We start from the raw sequence: 20,174 nt of genomic DNA on the forward strand, positions 1-20,174 counted from the left end.
GTGCAGTGGCAAGATCACAACTCACTGCATCCTCAACCTCTCAGACTCAAGAAAGTCTCCCACCTTAAGCCTCCTGAGTAGCTGGGGCTATAGGTGTGTGCCACCACACTTGGCTAATTTTTGTATTTTTTGTAAAGATTAGTTTTCACAATGTTGGCTAGGCTGGTCTAGAACTCCTAGGCTCAAGTGATACGCCTGCCTCAGCCTCCCAAAGTGCTCGGATTACAAGCATAAATCACTGCACCTGGCCTGTGAAGTTTTGTGATAAAAATAAATAAATAAAAGTGTCAAATATTTTATTTCACTCATTAATTGGTAAGGGAATCAGTAAGATGTTAAAACCAGTTCAAAAAACTTAAAAAAAAAAAAAAAAAAAAACTTTAAAAAGTCTATACATGGGCTGGGCATGGTAGCTCATGCCTGTAATCCCATTGGGAGGCTGAGGTGGGTGGATCACCTGAGGTCAGGAGTTCCAGACCAGTCTGGCCAACATGGTGATATCTCATCTCTACTAAATATACAAAAAATTAGCTGGGTGTGGTGGTGGGCACCTGTAATCTCAGCTACTCGGGAGGCTGAGGCAGGAAAATCACTTGAACCCAGGAGGCAGAGGTTGCAGTGAGCTGAGATCGCACCATTGCACTCCAGCCTGGGCAACAAGAGGAAAACTCTGTAAAAAAAAAAAAAAAAAAAAAGAAGAAGAAGAAGGCTGGGCCTGGTGGCTCACGCCTGTAATCCCAGCACTTTGGGAGGCCGAAGCTGAAGGATCACCTGAGGTTGAGAGTTCAAGACCAGCCTGACCAACATGGAGAAACCCCATCTCTACTAAAAATACAAAATTAGCCAGGTGTGGTGGCGCATGCCTGTAATCCCAGCTATTCGGAGGCTGAGGCAGGAGAATTGCTTGAACCCGGGAGGCGGAGGTTGCAGTGAGCCGAGATTGCACCACTGCACTCCAGCCTGGGCAACAAGAGGAAAACTCCGCCTCAAAAAAAAAAAAAGTCTATACACATAGAGAATCATATTGATATATATGCATACATAAGCAATCAGGAATGTGGCGATGAATTTCCAAATGGCTGGGAAACTAGTCAATATCAACAGAGAATTAATTGCAGCTCCTCTAGATGCAATCATTTGCATTTCTACGGAAAAGAAGTGTTTGCATTACTATCAGTTTTCTACAACTTTTACAATTGTAAAATGGGGCGAGGTGTGGTTGCTCTCACCTATAATCCCAACATTTTGGGAGACTGAGGTGGGCAGATCACCTGAGTCAGGAGTTTGATACTAGTCTGGCCAACACAATAAAACTCCATCTCTACTAACTAAAAATACAAAAATTAGCCAGGTGTGGTGGTGCATGACTGTAATCCCAGCTACTCAGTAGGCTGAGGCAGAAGAATTGCTTGAACCCAAGAGGTGGAGGTTGCAGTGAACCGAGATGGTGCCACTGCACTCCAGCCTGAGCAACAGAGTGAGACTCCATCTCGGAAAAAAAAAAAAATTTGTAAAATAGCTAAAAGACAGTGAAAGATGGAGATGGCACTAAGGGATGTGCTAGAAGGACAGCCAGTACCCTTTTTTGCCTATTTCAAAATCTTTCGCAGTGCTTCCTGATGAAAGGGATGCCCTTCTCAGGAACTTCTACCTATGGCTCCTTGACAAGACTCTGCCCTTTCGTTGCAAGGGAAGCTGGGAAATTGAACATCTTCAGCTGGACACACAGCGTCAAGTAAAATGGAATTGTTAGTAAGAAAATTGGCCTCACTACATACCCACTTGATGTGTTAAGGGTGCTAGATTATTTAATAATTTTTAGCACATGTGATTATGAGTCTTCCTGCAGTGCACATCTGTTGTTTTCGATATCTTAGCATCACTCTCTTTTCTGGTAACAGTATCTCAATTTTCTTCTGGCACATATCCTCTCACCAGTCTCCAAACTCAGGTCCAAGGACGGACACTTGACTCAGGGCTTGATTAGTCAGGTTGGTTAATTTAGGAATGGATATAACTCAAGCCAGTCTAATCAGATTCAACTTGGATTTTCATTGCACCAAAACTGTAACTTACACTAGAAAATAATAGTACGTCTGAAAGATATTTAATCAATCTACTTGGTGCACAAGTGGATCCCTGTATCCTTTGCAATAATTCCACTGCCTCTCCCAAGAGTCCGTGACCACTGGGATGTTTCTTTTTTTCATACATCATTCCTGCTTTTAGTACCTGAGAGCTGCAAGACTGTGGACTGTGATACGAAATGCAAGGTTTGCATCTAGAGGAGCTGCAATCTGGATTTAAATGCCACTTGTGTCAGGTAGAGTCCATCCAGAAAACAGAACCCCATCCCAGTATGTAAAACAAAGAATTTAAGGCAGGGAATTGGTTACACAAGAATGGAACTGTTGAAAAGCTAAACAGGTGGTGAGACAATGCAGAGATTAGCAACAGCAGGAAGCCATCACCACCCCTAGGCTAGAGACTAGATCCCGGGAATGTGCTATGTTTTAGGAGTCCAGGGACGGTGATCCTCTAACAATTCAGAGGGAGACCTAGTTACTGCCAGAAATGCCGATCGAGGGGTGAGGAGGGGTGGATGGCAAGAAGGCCAGCTGCCATGGCTGCCTCCCATTGGCTGATCATAGCTAGAAGCTAGGAACAAGGAAGCTTGAAGCAGCAGTCTACAGAGGTCAGCAACCTTGCCATACAAAGTAGGGCAGGAAAAGCTTGAAGAGTGAAACTGAAGACTTTGGTCTATTACGCAGGACTGACCACCCATCCATATTTCATCACATCCAAGATGCCATTGTTAGTTAGATGCACCATAATTTGTGCATTATTAAGAGAATTGCTGCCAACTAGAATAGGACACCATGCTAAGATTCCATCCATTGCAATGCAACAACAAAGAGATGTTGATGGCTGGCACGGTGGCTCACGCCTGTAATCCCAGCACTTTGGGAGACCCAGGTGCGTGGATCACCTGAGGTCAGGAGTTTGAGACCAGCCTGACCAACATGGAGAAACCCAGTCTCCACCAAAAATTCAAAATTAGCTAGGTGTGGTGGTGCATGCCTTTAATCCCAGCTACTCAGGAGGCTGAGGCAGGAGAATCACTTGAACCCAGGAGGTGGAGTTTGGGGTGAGCTGAAAGTGTGCTATTGTACTCCATCCTGGGCGACAAGAGCAAAACTCCTTCTCAATTAAAAGAGAGAGAGAGATGTTGAAATGTGAAAAATATGCACCTTAAGGTCAATAAAACTATTTGCTGTGTGATCTTAAGCACATGTGAACCTAATTCATGTCCCCCTTTGAGCCTTGATTTCAACATCTGGAAATTAGGGACAGTTATGCCTACTTCACAGGGTTTTTATTTTGTTTTTGTTTCTTTCTGAGACAAGGTCTCATTCTGTTGTCCAGGCTGGAGTGCAGTGGCACCATCATAGCTCATTGTAGCCTTGACCTCCTGGGCTCAAGTGATCCTCCCACCTCAGCCTCCTGAGTAGCTGGGTCCACAGGTGTGCACCACCACACTCAGGTATTTCTCTTTCTTTCTTTCTTCCCTTTCTTTGTTTTCTTTCTTTCTTTTCCCTCCCCTCCGTCCCTCCCTCCCTGCCTTTTCTGTTTTTGTAGAGTTAGGTTCTCCCTATGTTGCCCAGGCTGGTCTCAGACTTCTGGACTGAAACAATCCCACCTTGCCTCCCAAAGTGCTGGGAATACAGACATGAGCCACAGCACCTGGCCCTTCACAGGGGTTTTGTAAGGATTAAGTCAGCTAGTATGTCTAAGACTGTTAACCTTAGTGAGAATGGGAACTTTATCTCTTTGGCTCACTGTAGTATTCCTGGTGTCTAGCACAGTGCCTGGTACAGAGTAAGAACCCAAGGAAATTCTGGGAGATGAATTCAGCTGGACTCTTCCTCCAAATGAGCATGGTTTCTGGCATATAGTGGGGAATGGGTGTCAATACATGCAAGCTACTATTCTGATAATCAAACATTCTTTGGTGGAGACAAGATCTTTTCTTCTTTCACTAGTGTAGTGTTGACTCTCCTGCAAGGGCGGATTTCCTCTTTTATTTAAGAAAGATGTCAGGAGGAGGCCACATTTGTGAATCTCTGGTGGAAAAAATTGTACCACATGGTTTAGTGCACACACAGATAGGTTGTAAACAGAAAATGAAAGTGGTAGTAGTAACAGTGGTGAATGAAGTTGGCGGGGAAGGAGGGAAATAAATGAAATGGATGTGAGTGAAGAATTAAGCAAAATAGAAAAGAACAATTTTCTGCCATCTATAGGGCATTTTTGGGTCATCATTCCCCTAACCCTCACATCCCTGCAAGTGTTGTAGTGTTATTCTCGTTTCACAAGTGGGACTCAGGCTGAATATGAAGAGATTTTCTCAAGATGAAACAAGACACACAGTATGTGGTTAAGTCTACCAGGTTTCAGTCTCCTGAGAAAGCCCGAGATGAGCTCCAATTTAGAACACATATAAGGACAGGTAAACATAGAAGGTGATAACAATTATCGTTAGGGGGTGAGACTGTGGGCAATTAAAAATACATAGACAGGATTCATTTGGTCTTTTCAAGAGTTTCCCTGGGCAGGGCACGCCTGTAATCCCAGCACTTTGTGAGGTTGAGACAGGAGGAGCACTTGAGTCCAGGAGTTCAAGACCAGCTTGGGCAGCATAGGGAGACCTCCCCCATCTCTACAAAAAATTTAAAAATTAGCTGTAGTCCCAACTACTTGGGAGGTCGAGGCTGCAGTAAGCCGTGATTGTGCAACTGCACTCCATCCGGCCTGAGTGACAGACTGAGACCCTGTCAAAAAAGAAGAAAGAAGATAGGAGGAAAGAGGAAAGGAAAAGGAAAAGGAAAAAGAAAAGGAAAAGGAAAAGCAAAGTGGAAAGGAGGGTGAGTTTCTCGGCCAGGCGTGGTGACTCGTGCCTGTAATCCCAGCACTTTGGGAGACCAAGGCGGGCGGCTCACCTGAGGTCGGGAGTTCGAGATCAGCCTGACCAACATGGAGAAACTCCGTCTCTACTAAAAATGTAAAATTAGCCAGGCATGGTGGCACATGTTTGTAATCTCAGCTAGTTGGGAAGCTGAGGCAGGAGAATCGCTTGAACGCGGGAGGCTGAGGTTGCGGTGAGCCGAGACTGCGCCATTGCACTCCAGCCTAGGCAACAAGAGCGAAACTCCGCCTGAAAAAAAAAAAAAAAAAGCAACCAAACGTTCTATTTGGCTGGAATCTCCCCGCAGAGGAGTGACTTATGTAGTAGCTGGAGGTTAGTCAGGACTCCAGGATGCACTGCAGACACCTGGGCGATGATCCTTGGGCTTATTAATAGGGAGTCATTTCTGACTCAGGTGCACTCTCTTGCGTTTTCAAGGCGCTTTCCCCTCCGCGCCCCCATCTCGAGGATTCATCCTCTCCAACAGGTGAGGAGCACCGCCTGCCGGCGACCCGCCTCTCAGCCGCTCGGCCACGCCCCGTCTTCCGGCTTCTCGCGACATCCGCCCAGCGGCGGCCTGAGTCTCGCGATAAAGACTCATTGTCTCGCGGGAGCTCGGCTGGCGGACGGGCTCTCGGGCGGCCCTGGCTAGGGGAGGCGAGTTGCATGTGTCGCTTCAGCTGGCGATAGCGGCGGGAGCGGAGCCGGCGGGGCCTGTGCGACCGCCTGGGTAACGACCCCAAGAGCTTCTCCAGCTTCTGAGAAGCTCGTAGAGAGAATGGGGGAAGCTGAGATGCTGCCTGGCGGAAGGGGGCCGGGCCGGGCGTCTCCACACCTCCGCCCACAGGGGCCCCTTCTGGCGTTCCCGGGGTCGCCTCTTCGCCTCGGACCTGGTCGCTCTTGTCCCCTCAGTGCTCTTACATTCTGTCCCCGTTTTCTCTCCCCATCCTCTTTAGGGTCTGCTAGCCCGCCCCCTTCCATGCCCTTTTCTGACTCCCCAGGCCCCTCCCGTGGCGTTTAGCTGCCCCCACACCCTACACTCTGGGCTCCTCGGGTGACCCAACCCTGGTTCCTAGGAGCTTCCAGCCTCTCTCCATTCGGCACCTTTGTAACCTCCTCTCTTACTGCAGTTTCCATCCCTCCCAGATCACCCTCAGACCTTTTTGCTCCGTGTCTGCCGAGGGTAGCCACCCCTTCTTTCCTTCCCCATTGCTTCCTCTTTTTCACTAGTGAGCTCCTCTGCCCCGTCCTTCATGGTCCCATTTGCTGCTTGCTTCCCTGTAGACCTGTGAACCGAGGAGATGCTGTGCCTAGGATTGCTCATATTTTATGAATTGAATGCAGCTTGTACCCCCAACTCGGCAACAGAATTGAAACAGCTTTGGGATGAGGGGGATTTCTATTGAGAGGAATACTGCTCCTTTGGGGTCTTGATTCTAAAATAGTGAACGTGTGTTGTTTTCCTTGCTTACAGATTTGTGAAATGGCTGCTGACATTTCTGAATCCAGCGGGGCTGATTGCAAAGGAGACCCAAGGAACAGTGCCAAGTTAGATGCCGATTACCCACTTCGAGTCCTTTATTGTGGAGGCAAGTGTTGGTAGCCACAAAATGACTTAACTATATTTTTATGCATCATGATACTATTTTGACATTTGGTCGTATTAAGCTTTTTTCTCCATCTGTCTTTTTCATTTGGTGAATTTGTACTGGGGGCGAGGAGTCCTGGGAAGGAGGAGGCATGAATTAACAGTTTCTCAACCTGAGTGATTTGTGTCTGGCTACTCTGTCTGAAGAAGCTTATAGTCCATTTGGAATGGAGATGTGTAGTTAGGTTAGTTCAAAGGTCCTGAAGGTGTGTGCTAGTCTGGCTATCGAAGGAGGGCTTCTTGGCAGATCCTGAGTTAAGGATGACAAGGACTGGATGAGAAAGTGGGGAAGGGCGTCCCAGACAAAGTGAATGACCATGTAAGAAAAAGCTTGATGGTTGTCTGTGGAGAAGCGAGTAGCTTTGAGTTTGGTGTACGGTATAGAGAGGTGCCAGTTAAGGAGTGGGAGAAGGTGAGGTTGGAGTGTTGGGTGGTAGGACAGTCAGGAAAGTCTTCTTAGTTTGAATGAGGATATATGTATTAGGTTTAATCAAGATCTTTTTCACTTTTTTGTGTTTTTCTTCATTTTCAATGTAGGAAAATTTTTGAATTGTAAATGCTGTATTTATTTGCATTTTGGAAAATTTCGGAAAAATTTGAAGATACAGGACAGTAAAACGGCACAAGTAAATATTTTTTCAGTAAATGTTTCTCAGAACTTACTGTGTGTCTAGTGATGTTTTAGATGCTGGGGCCTGAATAGTGCATAAGTTGGAAAGATCCTTGTTCATGTGGACCTTATGTTCTGTGACTGGAGTAGAGACCTCATCTGACATTTAAGTACCATGGAAAGAGAAATGGTGTCATTGAGTTCAAAAATTGTAACAACTCATTATGTATTGAGTATCTTTGATAGTGAAATTAACTTAGCACACAATACCTCAGCAAGAGAGTAGGCAGTGAAACTTTTTGTAAGGCTCATTGAGTTTTGTTATGATATTGGTCTTACTTGGTTATATTCTTTGTCTTTGGACTTACAGAACAGGGCTTTCCTTCTGATTCCAGCACTTACCAAGTATGTGACCCTGGGCTGGTTACTTGATTTCTCTATTCAAGTAACTTTCCCAGGGTCCTTTTCTAAGGTCTGTAAAATGAAGATAATGATTACATCTTAAGTCAGATGAGTTGTATAAAGCTCCTGGTACAGCAACTGTGAGAATTTAGTTCATGAAATGCTATTATTATTATTAGAAAAATATACTACTTTGGTTTCTTCATCTTTGTATGGCAGATGCGGTAGAGAGCTATTGTACCCTATTTCATCTAATTTAAGAGTTCATGTTTTATAAGGTGTACTGTTATTTTAGTTTCCACTAAGAAAAAATGATACCACTTAAATAGACATGACATAATTATGAGATGTATCTTTGTAAATTAACCAGGTGTAGTGTCAAGTGCCTATAGTTCTAGCTACTTGGAGGCTGTAGTGGGAGGATCACTTAAGCCCAGGAGTTCGAGGCTGCGTGAGTTATGATCACATCACTGCATTATAGCCTGGGTGACAAAGCGAGACTGTCTCTTTAACAAAAAAAAAAAAAAGAAAAAGTTGAAGTTTAGAGGCTTAATTTTTATTTTATTTTATGTTTTTGAGATGGGGCCTTACTCTGTCACCCAGGATGGAGTGCAGTGGCATGCTCTCGGCTCACTGCAACCTCTGCCTCCCGGGTTCAAGGGATTCTCCTGCCTCAGCCTCCCAACTAGCTGGGACTACAGGTGTGCACCACCATGCTCAGCTAATTTTTTGTATTTTTTTTTTTGTTGTTGTTGAAAGAAAGAAAAAAGGAGAAAGAAAAAGGGGGAGAGAGAACAGGATTCCTGCTTTATTGCCCAGGCTGGAATGCAATCTTAAAAAGGTATTAAAAACCTCTTTTATGCCAATAATTGTACTTAACAACAGAGACAGGAAGGAATAAGGGAAGAAAATAACAAACAGCCAACCAATATTTCATTTAAGTCTGTGAGATGCTGTGTAAATACTGAAGAGTAATTTACTTCCAATTATGTAGTCACTTTCAGAATAGGTGTAATATGATACTGAGAAAAATGTATGTTCTGTAGACCTGGGTGGAGAATTCTATAAATATTCCCTGAGTTTACTTATTCCAGGTCTAAATTCAAATCATAGATGTCCCTATTAATTTTCTATCTGATTGATCCATCGAATATTAACAATGCGATGTCAAAATCTCCCGCTATTATGCGGGAGTCCAAATCTCTTTTTAAGTCAATAAGAACTTGTCTTATGTATCTGGGTACTCCTATATTGGGTACGTATATATTTATGATCATTAACTCCTGTTGTTGCCTGATCCTTTTACCATTATATGTCCTTCTTTGTTTCTTTTGGTCTTTGGTACTATTAAAGTCTATTTTGTGGGAGACAAAAGTTACAACTCCTGTTTTTTTGTTTTTTGTTTTTGCTCTCCCTTTTATTGGTAAATCTTCCTCTATCCCTTTGAGTCTTTGTGTGTCCTTGTGAGTTAGATCTGGATACAACGTACCAATAGATTTTAACTTTTTATTCCATTTGCCTGTGTCTTTTATTGGGACATTGAATCCATTTAAATTTAGGATTAATATTTGTGAGTTCAATATTATAATTTAATGCTAGCTGGCTATTTTGCCCATTAGTTGATGTAAATTCTTCATTATGGAGATACTCTTTACGTTTTGGTAAATTTTGGTGATGACTGATACTGGTTGTTCCTTTCTGTTTGTAGTGCTTCTTTCAGAAGGTCTTGTAAAGCAGGCCTGGTGGTGATGAAGTCTCTGAATGCTTGGTTTCTTAGTGACAAATTTTATTTTTCCTTCATTTATGAAGCTTAGTTTGGCTGGATATGAGATTCTGGGTTGAAAATTCTTTTCTTTGAGGATATTGAATATTGACCCCCACTCTCTTCTAGATTGTAGGGTTTCTGCTGAGAGATCTGCAGGAGCCTATCAGTAAGTCTGATAGGCTTCCCTTTATGAGTAACCTGACCTTTCTCTCTAGCTGCCCTCAGAATTTTCTCCTTTATTTCAACCCTAGTGAATCTAGCGATTATGTGTCTTGGAGTTGTTCTACTTGAGGAATATCTTTGTGGTGTTCTCTGAATTACTTGGAGTTTAGTATTTTCCTGCCTTAGTAGGTTAGGAAAGTTTTCCTGAATAATGTCCTGAAGAATATTTTCCAACTTGGATTCATTCTCTTCATGACGTTCAGGTACAACTATCAGTCGTAAATTAGGTCTTTTCACATAGTCCCATATTTCTTGGAGACTTTGCTCATTCCTTTTTACTCCTTCTTGAATCTTGTCTTCTTGTTTCATTTCATTAAGTAGGTCTTCAACCTCTGATATCCTTTCTTCTGCTTGATCAATTCGACTGTTAAAACCTGTGCATACTTCGCGAAGTTCTCGTATTCTTCAGTTCCATTAATTCACTTATTTTCGTTTCTAAATTGTCTATTCTCATTAGCATTTCGTCAAACCTTTTTTCCAAGTTCTTAGTTTCTTTACATTGGGTTAGAACATGTTCTTTTAGCTCACAAAAGTTCCTTATTATCCACCTTCTGAAGCCTAAATCTGTTAATGGAACGCACTCGTTCTCCATCAGGCCTTGTTCCCTTGTTGATGAGGAACTGTGATCCCCTGTAGAAGGAGAGGCATTCTGATTCTGGGTATTCTCAACCTTTTTACGCTGGTTTCTTCCCATCTTTATGAGTTTATCCACCTGTTGTCTTTGTGATTGCCAACTTTCAAATTAGGTCTCTGAGTGGACGTCCAACTTGTTGATTCCCAGCGCCAAAATCTGAGCAACCCACTGTGCTGGCTAAAATAGCGGCATTAAGATTCGTGGTGCTTTTCTGCCCGGGAACTTCCGGTCTGGCTTCCCTCTTGAATCCCTTTTTCAATCAGGTAAATGGGCTACTCTGCCTTCCCGGAGCTCCAAACGTCGATCAAAAGGGGTACTCTGCATCGAGAACCGCCGCACTGAAGCGCTGGCAAAACTGCCACGTCGGCCACAAGAGTCGCGCTGGCGACCTGTGGGGCCCCTCTGCTGGGAATCTCCTAGTCCGTGGGCAACAAAAATTCTTCTGAAAGTGTGGCATCCTCTCTTTCTGTGCGCTTTCTCTGGGAGCTATAATCCTGAGCTGCTAGTAATTGGCCATCTTGGATCTCTCTACCTAATTTTTGTGTTTTTAGTAGAGACAGGGTTTCACCATGTTGGCCAGGATGGTCTCGATCTCTTGATCTGGTGATCCACCTGCTTCAACCTCCCAAAGTGCTGGGATTACAGACGTGAGCCACTGTGAGGCCAGCTTTTTTTTTTTTTTTTTTTTTTTTTGTGTGCAGTGTTTCACTCTTGTTGCCCAGGCTAGAGAGCAATGGTGCGATCTCGGCTCACTGCAGCCTCTGCCTCCCAGGTTCAAATGATTATCCCCCTGCCTCAGCCTTCTGAATAGCTGAGATTACAGGCATGTACCATCAGTCACGCCTGGCTAATTTTGTATTTTTAGTAGAAATGGGGTTTCTCCATGTTGGTCAGGCTGGCCTTGAACTCCTGACCTTGGGTGATCCGCCCGCTTCAGCTTCCCAAAGTGCTGGGATTACAGACATGAGCCACTGTGCCCAGCCTTAACCTATAATTATATAGTTATATTCTGAAAGTATGGCTAAACAGCTGTGCCTAGTATTTGAACTTGAACAGTGAGGAATAAAGGGCTATAGCTAACCAGGGAGATCTTTAGTGGAAAGAACCCTGAACTATAATAGACTAGACTGGACAGAACAACCAGATTCCAGTTTTCTTCTGCCACATACCACCTTCTTCACTAGATGAACTATTTAACTCTTTTAGTGCCCCATCTATAAAACAGTGATTGTGTGGTAGCATGGTAGAACGTTAGTAGGATAAGGTGAAGGTAGATCATTTTCAGCTGTCTGGTGACGCTAAGTTGCTTGTTTACTTTGTGTAATCTCAGTTAGTGGTTAACAGTGCGTCAGAAAGAGGCAGGTTAAAATTCTGTTATCCTGATGTAAGTGGTTACACACCTAAGCCTCATTTTCAGCATCTGAAAATAGATACGGTACTTCTTATCTTACAAGGTTGTGACAGTTAAACATAGTAATGGATAGAAGGCATAGCAAAGCATTTGACACATACTCAGTGCCCAGTGTGTGGTAACTGCTGTGATTACCTGGTATACCACCTTCCTCTCCCTTAGAAATCTCAGGATATTGGACACATTGAACTACTCCATTCTAAACCTTAAAAATAAAAACAAAATAAGCAGTTGACCCAGTATTAGAATTATAGTTAAAACTTGGAAGGCATTTTATTTCTTCTAGTTCATTATAGCCCGTACAGGCTCTGACACCAAATGACAAGATTGAACCAAGGTTCCTTCTAGCTTTACACTTTCATGATCTTAAGTAGCATGACGTGAAAAAGCTTTGGCAACATAGTGAGATTCTGTCTCTACAAAAATATAAAAAACTTAGCTGGACATAGTGGCTCACACTTGTAGTCCTAGCTACTTGGGAGGCTGAAGCAGGAGGATTACTTGAGCTGAGGAGTTTGAGGCTGCAGTGAGTCATAGACACACTCCAGCCTGGGTGATAGAGTAAGACCCTGACTCTTAAAAAACAACAACAACAACAACAAAAACGAAAAATATATTGTAAAAAGATGATAGTAAAAGTGCTACTGTTTATAAATGTGTTCGTATGAATAAAAAGTAGTGGCTGTTTTGACAAAACTATCAAAAGAAATAACCAGGCCAGGCACAGAGGCTCACGCCTGTGATCCCAGCACTCTGGGAAGCTAAGGTAGCTGGATTGCTTAAACCCAGGAGTTTGAGACCAGCCTGGGCAGCATGGTGATACCTTGTCTCTACAAAAAATACAAAAATTAGCTGGGCATGGTGGTGTGCACCTATAGTCCTGGTTTCTTGGGAGGCTGAGGTGGGAGGATTACTTGAGCCCCAGGGGGTGGAGGCTGCAGTGAGCCATGATTTCACCACTGCACTCCAGCCTGGGCAACAGAGCAAGACCGTATCTGAAAGAAAAAGAAAGAACCAGTTTTCTTCAAACTCTGTTGTATGGGGAATTGTTCCTGTCTTAGCATAATTGTTGACCCACTGAAATGGTTATGGTAAGACCTCATTATATACAAAATAGCATAATTTGATGTTCCATCAACTGATGGAGACACTCTTTACATGAAAAAAATCAAGATAGTATCATCTCAAATAACCATGTGCCTCTTACCTCAAAAACACTGAAGAGTAGCATTTGAAAAGTGATACAGAAAACTTATAGGAAAAATGTAAAAATGAAGCATTTTCTCAAATATAAAAGTAACGGTAAGTCTTGTGTATGTGTGTACATATAGGTCTAACATTTCAAATCTGTTTTCTTCTTATTTCCTCAGTCTGTTCATTACCAACAGAGGTAAGTCTTTTAACTTTTTTTTCACCTTACGTATTTGAAATTGTTCTTAATTTTAAAGCTACCTTGAGAACTTAATTTTTTTATTTTTCATTTTTGGTCATTTGATAATAAAGCTTTAACCTTTTATAGAGAACTTTGGTTTAGGATAATTTTATAGTCTTATAAACTCTTTCCTAAATTTAGACCTTGAATCATACATGTGCATCTTTTGCACATGGCTGTGCAGTTTGGATTTTTGCATGGAACTTAATGAGTAGTCAGCTAATAAAATAAGAGTAACCTTAATGTCAAAATCTACACGAATGAGCAGAGGAAAGAAAGAGCAATAAAAATTATATGTAAGACTTTCTAAGTCAGGCTCCATGAGCAAGTCATGAAAATGAGACACTTATGTGCTCAAAGCAAGAAATGGAGGAAGAAATAAATTGCTACTGTGAAGAGGTACCTAATCCTTTTTAATTTTTAATTTCTTGTGGGACATATCCTGGTTGAATACGTATTTCCTATGGATAAGAAGTCAGGTGGGAGTAGTTTGTTTTATCCTTCTTTGTATTAACAAGTATAGGGAGTGATTTTTAATTACAACATATTGGTTGACTGAAAATGCTTGTTGTGACTCAGTTCTTTTTTTTCTCCTAGTACTGTGAATATATGCCTGATGTTGCTAAATGTAGACAATGGTTAGAGAAGAATTTTCCAAATGAATTTGCAAAACTTACTGTCGGTATGAACATTTTTTTTCTTGCGTTAAACTTCTGTACCTGAGACAAATGCATGTATGGCATTATTCTGAAGATACAAAAGTCCCCCTTTAGTAGGATATTACAGAGTTAACATTTATTTCTGTTAGCTGTTTAAGTTCTCTCTGAGATAGAATAGGTCTGAATATCAACTTTCTTATGTAAAAAAGAAAATGATTTAGGGGCAAATATATGACTTTTATTGTAAGCATACTATATGCTACACACAGTTTCGGGTTCTGAGGATAAGCCAGTAAATAAAAGATTTCCTACCCTTGTGGCAATTACATTCTAGAAAGGGAGACAAATGCAATAAGTAAAATGTATAGTATGGAGATAGTAATAAGCAGGAGAGGGGGAGATAAGAATTGGTGGGAAGGAATTTGAAATTTTAGGTAGTACCCAGAGATTTTGCTGAAAAGGTGGCAGTTGATTAAAGACCTTTGGAACTGAAGGAATGAGTCATTTGGGTATCTGGCAGAAGAACATTTCTAGGCAGCGGACACAGCCTGAGGAGAGGCCCTGAGCAGAAGCTCTCCTAGTATATTCAGGAAACCGCAAGGAAGTCTTTGTATCTGGAGCTAATTGAAGGACTGGAGAATAGTTTAATATGAATTCAGAATGGACCACATCGGGCAGGGCATTGTGAACCAAGTCTTGGCTTTTGCTCTTAGATGAAGAGCTCATGGAGGAGTTCAAGCAGAAGAGTGATAAGGTCTGACTTGTTTCAGCAGCATTACTTAGGCTGCTCTGGTAGAAACAGACCAAAGAGGTCGGGAGTGGTGGCTCACACCTGTAATCCCAGCACTTTCGGAGGCCAAGGCAGGTGAATCGCCAGAGTTCAGGAGTTTGAGACCAGTCTGGGCAACATGATAAAACCCTGTCTCTACAAAAAAATGCAAAAATTATCTGGGCATGATGGCACATGCCTGTAGCCTAAGCTACTTGGGAGGCTGAGGCAGGAGGATTGCTTGATCCTGGCAGATTGAGGCACTCCATCTTGCGCAACAGAGTGAGACTCTGTCTTAAAAAAAAAAAAAAAAGTCAAAAGAGGGCACAGGCAGAAAAGCAACGGGAGACCAGATAGGAGACTCTTGTGATGACTTAGATCAGAATGGTAGTGGGGAGGTGGTGAAAAGTGGTCAGATAGGAGTATATTTTGAAGGTAGAGCTGACAGGATTTTTTTATTTTTGGGTGTGGGGTGTGAATAAAAGGGGCATCTGGATTTTGGTTTAAGCAACTAGAAGAATGGAATTGCCATTCCCAGAAATGGGAAGACTATGGAGGAACAGAATTCCTCAATTTGCTCATATTGATGGCTTCTCTTGGAAGATTGGTAAAAATGAAGGCAGTAGCCAGAAGAAGAGAAAGCCTCGTCTGGGAACAAGCCTGCTCAGAGACACCTAGTGCTTCCCCCACTCATTGCTCATTTTAGGTGATTTCTGTGACACACAGAACCCTAACTTGATTAAGTCCCTTTTGGTTGGTAGCTACTCCATCACTGTCAGTGGTTGGATAAGAACCCTCAAGTTTGTTGTTATATTCAGTCTACATGGTTGGCCCTGAACGGGACCTTCCTGGGATAGCATCTGACTGAGGGGGTGGAGAGCTCTTCTCATCCAGATGTTAACAAAATTAGTATGTTTAGGTGCTAGAACACTCCTGCAGAGCCGAAGTGTTTTATGTTCCTTTCCTCTGACTCAAAATCTCAGCCCTCACATATTGAAGACTGTTTTCTCTTCTGTTACTATATACTTACCATAATGACTTTAAAACTAGACTTGAATAGGAATCCAGCAGTTTAATCAGTTGCTTTACAAATGTCATGCTCAGCTGTTGGTAAGATGCCCTATTTGTATATGAGGTTGCTCAAAGGTGATTCCTTTTTTTAACAATATGAAATAATGTTCATGCTTTTGTATTTCATTTTTATATCTAGAAAATTCACCCAAACAAGAAACTGGAATTAGTGAGGGTCAAGGAACAGCAGGGGAAGAAGAAGAGAAGAAAAAACAGAAGAGAGGTAAGCCCTAAATTCATATCTTGATTTGTACAATCATACCTTCCCTGTGATAGAAGATATAAGTAATTAAAAGGGTTCCCAAAGCTAGGCATGATGGTGGATGCCTGTAGTCCCAGCTTCTTGGGGGGCTGAGGCAGGAGGATCGCTTAAGCCCAGGAGTTCAAGGCTGTAGTGTGCAACGATTGTTCTTGCAAATAGCCACTGCACTCTATTCTGGGCAACATAGTAAGACTTCATCTCTTACAAAAAGGGGAAGGTTTCCAAAGTGAATACCATGTACCTGTTATTGTAATTCCCCATGTATATCATACAGAGGGGCACATACTCATAGTCTCAGGATCATGGTTGGATGTGGTATGATTTGGGCTTTGTTAGTAAATTGGACCTAGGAAAACATGCTTATTTGCCCCGTTTGTATATAAGAAACAGCCAGCCAGCTAAAATTCCTATGTATTCTATTTAAGTAGAATGAGGACATTTATATAAAAGATTTTATCTTCTGATAGCTCAGTTGAAAACTTAGTTTTACAATTATTGCATACACTTAACTCCTTCTTCTCGAACCAACTCCTGGTGCTGTGGATCCTGTACCCACCTGTTTCTTCATTATTCTCCCCTTTGACTAAAATTCACTTAAAAATATTTTCAGGACTTTGCATCTTAAAAAAACAAAAACAAACAAGAAAACTGTCTCCAAAGCTCATGTCTTTCTTTACCTTATCCCTCTCCTTCCCTTAGCCAGCTTTCTTTACTAAGGCCAGACTCACTATCATCCCTTCTGTTCTGTGGCTCACTGTTCACTCCTCAATCCATCTTAACCTGACTTCCTGGCTACTGCAGTTCTGATAAGCGTCAGCAGTGGCTTGGTTATTGCTAAATAATAAACGCATATGCACTCCCTCTTTCCTGAAACATTATCCCTCCTTGGTTTCTGTTCCTTCTTAGCTCTCCTATCACTCCTCCTTAGTCTTCTGTGCAGACTTTTATTCCTCTGTCCTTTAAAAGTTAGGTGTTTTTCAGGATTCTGTCCCAGGCGCTCTTACCTTCTCATTCTGCATGTTCTTGTTGGATGATTCTCTCACATCCTTAACTTCTGCTGCCCACTATACACTTAAAGTTCCCAAATATGTACCTCTGGATTTGGCCTGTGTATCTAGCCTAGAAGTGTGCTTGGTCCCAGAAGCATCTCAAACACTGTACTTTGGAAATTAAGCTTACTGAGTCTCAAGTCCCAAATTGACTTGTTTTCTTTTTCTCCATTCTGGTTAGTGACAACACAATTTATTCAGTCATCTAAGCTAGAACCCTGAGAACCATCTTACATTCTCTATTTCCCTTTAGTCAGTTCTAGATTCTATTCTTTCTCCTCCTCTCCTCTCCTGCCTGTGCCTAGTGGCCATTACTGTTGGCACTGCTTTGGTTTAGATTTTAATTTCTGCCTCTGTATAGCTCATGCAGGGGCTCTGTAGTGGCCTTTCTATCAGTCTTACTCTTCACAGATATCCAGTGACTGCTGTGTAATGTTTTGGCTTCACCTGCTACATATTCATAAGCATCCTTCAATCAAGACAAGTGAAGTTCCCAAATATAACGCCTTTTCTTATCTCCGTACTTGTTTCCTTTCCCTGGAATGTTCTTTCATATGCCTCTCCAGCTTCTTTCCCTTTACGTGGACCTTTCCTTATTCTTCAAAACTCCACCTAGATGTTACCTCCTCTAGGAAACTTTCTGTGTCCTCTGGAAGAAGAGTAAGTTGTTCCTCTACAAAGCTGTCATGAAGCCTTATTCTTGGATCCTATTATTGTATATATCAGGTTGCTGTAATTTTTTTTTTTTTTTTTAACTCCCTTCACTAGACTGTGAATCTCTGGAGGACAGGGGCTTTGTTTTGTTCATCTTTGTGTCCTCAGCCCTTAGCCCAGTACTGGGCACATAGTAGGTACTTAATAAATGTTTATTGAATGAATACCTGCATGTATTTATTAATTTTGTATTAGAGAAAAACTTAAACCTTTTGAAAATTAATAAATTTAAAGTATGCTGTTATTATGTAAAAAACAAAACAACTAAAGCTAAGCTCTTTCCTAATAAAGGTGGAAGGGGTCAAATAAAACAAAAAAAGAAGACTGTACCACAAAAGGCTACTGTCGCCAAGATTCCCAGAGCGAAGAAGAAATATGTGACAAGAGTGTGTGGCCTTGCGACTTTCGGTGAGTTCAGGCTTAAGCATGTTTAAAATGTGTGAGCTATGTTTTTCTCTCTCTTTCTCTCTCTCTCTCTCACACACACACACACATGAAAACTTCACAGGTCTGTTTTTTGCTAGGAAGATAAATTTTGCATTTCTAACTATAGCTTCAAAATCAAACTGTGGAGAAATGTCAAAGTCTCTTATAGAGGGACTTTTTACTTTCTGGAATTCCTGCTTGGGCATATTTGATGCAGGATGAGGAGGGCTGGGTAGGATTCCCTTTGAAGCCAGACAGTGCTGCTCCTCTGTCGTCTGCAGGTGTGGTGGCAGAAGGTTGCAAAATGCCTCATCCCCTCAGGGAATGACAGCAGAAGGTGAGGAAGGTGGCTGAATGTACCTGCCTTAGAGCCCCTCAGTTCTTGGAAGCCTTGAATGAGTAGTGAAACTGGGTGGAAATCTAAACCATGATCGCTTTGTAAGACAACACAGGTTGAAAAACAATCAATAGGCTGGTCCGAGTACAGTGGTGTTTACAACTAATTGATCACAACCAGTTATAGATTTGTTTGTTTGTTCCATCTCCCTTCCCACTGTTTCACTTGACTAACCTTAAAAAAAAAAAAAGAAAAGAAAAAGAAAGGTCCAGTGTAGTGGTTCACACCTGTAAACCCAGCACTTTGGAAGGCCGAGTTGGCAGGATCACGAGGTTAGGAGATCAAGACCATCCTGGCTAACATGCTGAAACCCTTTTGCTCCTAAAAATAGAAAAAATTAACTGGGTGTGGTGCTATGTGCCTGAAGTCCCAGCTACTCAGGAGACTGAGGTAGAAGAATCACTTGAATATTGGAGGTAGAGGTGCAGTGAGCCAAGATTGCACCACTGCACTCTAGCCTGGCAACAGAGCAAGACCCCGTCTCAAAAAAAAAAAAAAAAAAAAATGCCGGTCATGGTGGCGGGCATCTGTAATCCCAGCTACTCAGTAGGCTGGGGCAGGAGAATTGCTTGAACCCAAGAGGTGGAGACTGCAGTGAGCAAGATTGTGCTACTGCACTACCCCAGCCTGGGTGACAGAGTGGGACTCTGTCTCTCAAAAAAAAGAAAAACATTCAGTGGACGTCTTTATAAATATTAAGGTTGTTTCTCTTCTGTAAATTTTTCTTTTTTAAAAGGAGTTTAGAAGAACTTGATACCTACTTGGAAATATATATGTAATGTTTGCAATTAATGTGACCCTGTGCTGGGCACGGTGGCTCACACCTGTAATCCCAACACTTGAGGAGGCTTAGGTGGACCCATCACCTGAGGCCAGGAGTTTGAGACCAGCCTGGCCAACATGGTGAAACCCTGTCTCTACTAAAAATGCAAAAATTAGCCACACGTGGTGATGCATGCCTATAATCCAGCTGCTCGGGAGGCTTAGTCAGGAGAATTGCTTGAATTCGGGGGATGGAGGTTTCAGTGAGCCAAGATCGAGCCACTGCGCTCCAGTCTGGGTGACAAAGCGAGACTCTATCTAAAAAAAAAAAAAAAAAAACAGTGTCCCTGGATTTATTTTGGTCTTATATGAGTTAGGGATAGTATAGATGATTCTGTTTTTATGTATTGAACCTTTGCTTGACTTTGAAACTGTAAATTCCATTGTTAAGATCTCTGCCTATGGTAGTTTGTATTGTTCTGAAAGGAATATAAAACCCATTAACAATCTTTTATGAATTTAAAATGCAGATTAAATCTCAAAATGGAAAAACATCTTTGTACAGTTTCAATTACAGTTCTTGCTCTTTCTTTTTTTTAAAAAATAGAAATTGATCTTAAAGAAGCACAAAGATTTTTTGCTCAGAAATTCTCCTGTGGTGCCTCAGTAACAGGGGAGGATGAAATTATCATTCAGGGAGATTTTACAGATGACATAATTGATGTCATTCAGGAAAAATGGCCAGAGGTGAGTACATGGAATACATACATCTCTAGAAATAAGATTTTAAAGCAAATTGCTTCCATTTTTCTTATTTGCAACCACAACTCATAAGATATAATTATTTGTGTTTTATAGGTAGATGATGACAGCATCGAAGATCTTGGAGAAGTGAAGAAGTGAATTTGAAAATTTGTATTTAATGGCCTGAACTGAGAGTTGATATGGCCAAAAGGAGAGAGGCCTTTAGTGAAA

The 20,174-nt window shown here is 42.0% G+C and overlaps 1 protein-coding gene across 1 annotated transcript; it reads left to right on the plus strand.

The window, feature by feature from the left end:
- The first annotated feature begins 5,518 nt into the window (after positions 1 to 5,518).
- Positions 5,519 to 20,168, plus strand: DENR (density regulated re-initiation and release factor). The gene is made up of 8 exons (XM_032242846.1): positions 5,519 to 5,696; positions 6,441 to 6,555; positions 13,029 to 13,048; positions 13,688 to 13,772; positions 15,729 to 15,812; positions 17,906 to 18,022; positions 19,807 to 19,946; positions 20,058 to 20,168. Exons 2-8 carry the CDS (start codon positions 6,450 to 6,452, stop codon positions 20,100 to 20,102), a joined length of 597 nt encoding a protein of 198 aa, XP_032098737.1. The 5' UTR covers positions 5,519 to 5,696; positions 6,441 to 6,449; the 3' UTR covers positions 20,103 to 20,168.
- The last annotated feature ends 6 nt before the right edge of the window (positions 20,169 to 20,174 follow it).

The sequence above is a fragment of the Sapajus apella genome, unplaced genomic scaffold (assembly GCF_009761245.1).
Source record: "Sapajus apella isolate SASKATOON/1434 unplaced genomic scaffold, GSC_monkey_1.0 scaffold2, whole genome shotgun sequence".
Lineage (NCBI taxonomy): Eukaryota > Metazoa > Chordata > Mammalia > Primates > Cebidae > Sapajus > Sapajus apella.

Coding starts and splice junctions, on each gene's coding strand:
- DENR (XM_032242846.1), top strand. CDS start 6,450: ATGGCTGCTGACATTTCTGAATCCAGCGGGGCTGATTGCAAAGGAGAC. Junction 6,556..13,028: donor TCGAGTCCTTTATTGTGGAG/GCAAGTGTTGGT, acceptor TTATTTCCTCAG/TCTGTTCATTACCAACAGAG. Junction 13,773..15,728: donor ATTTGCAAAACTTACTGTCG/GTATGAACATTT, acceptor TTTTATATCTAG/AAAATTCACCCAAACAAGAA.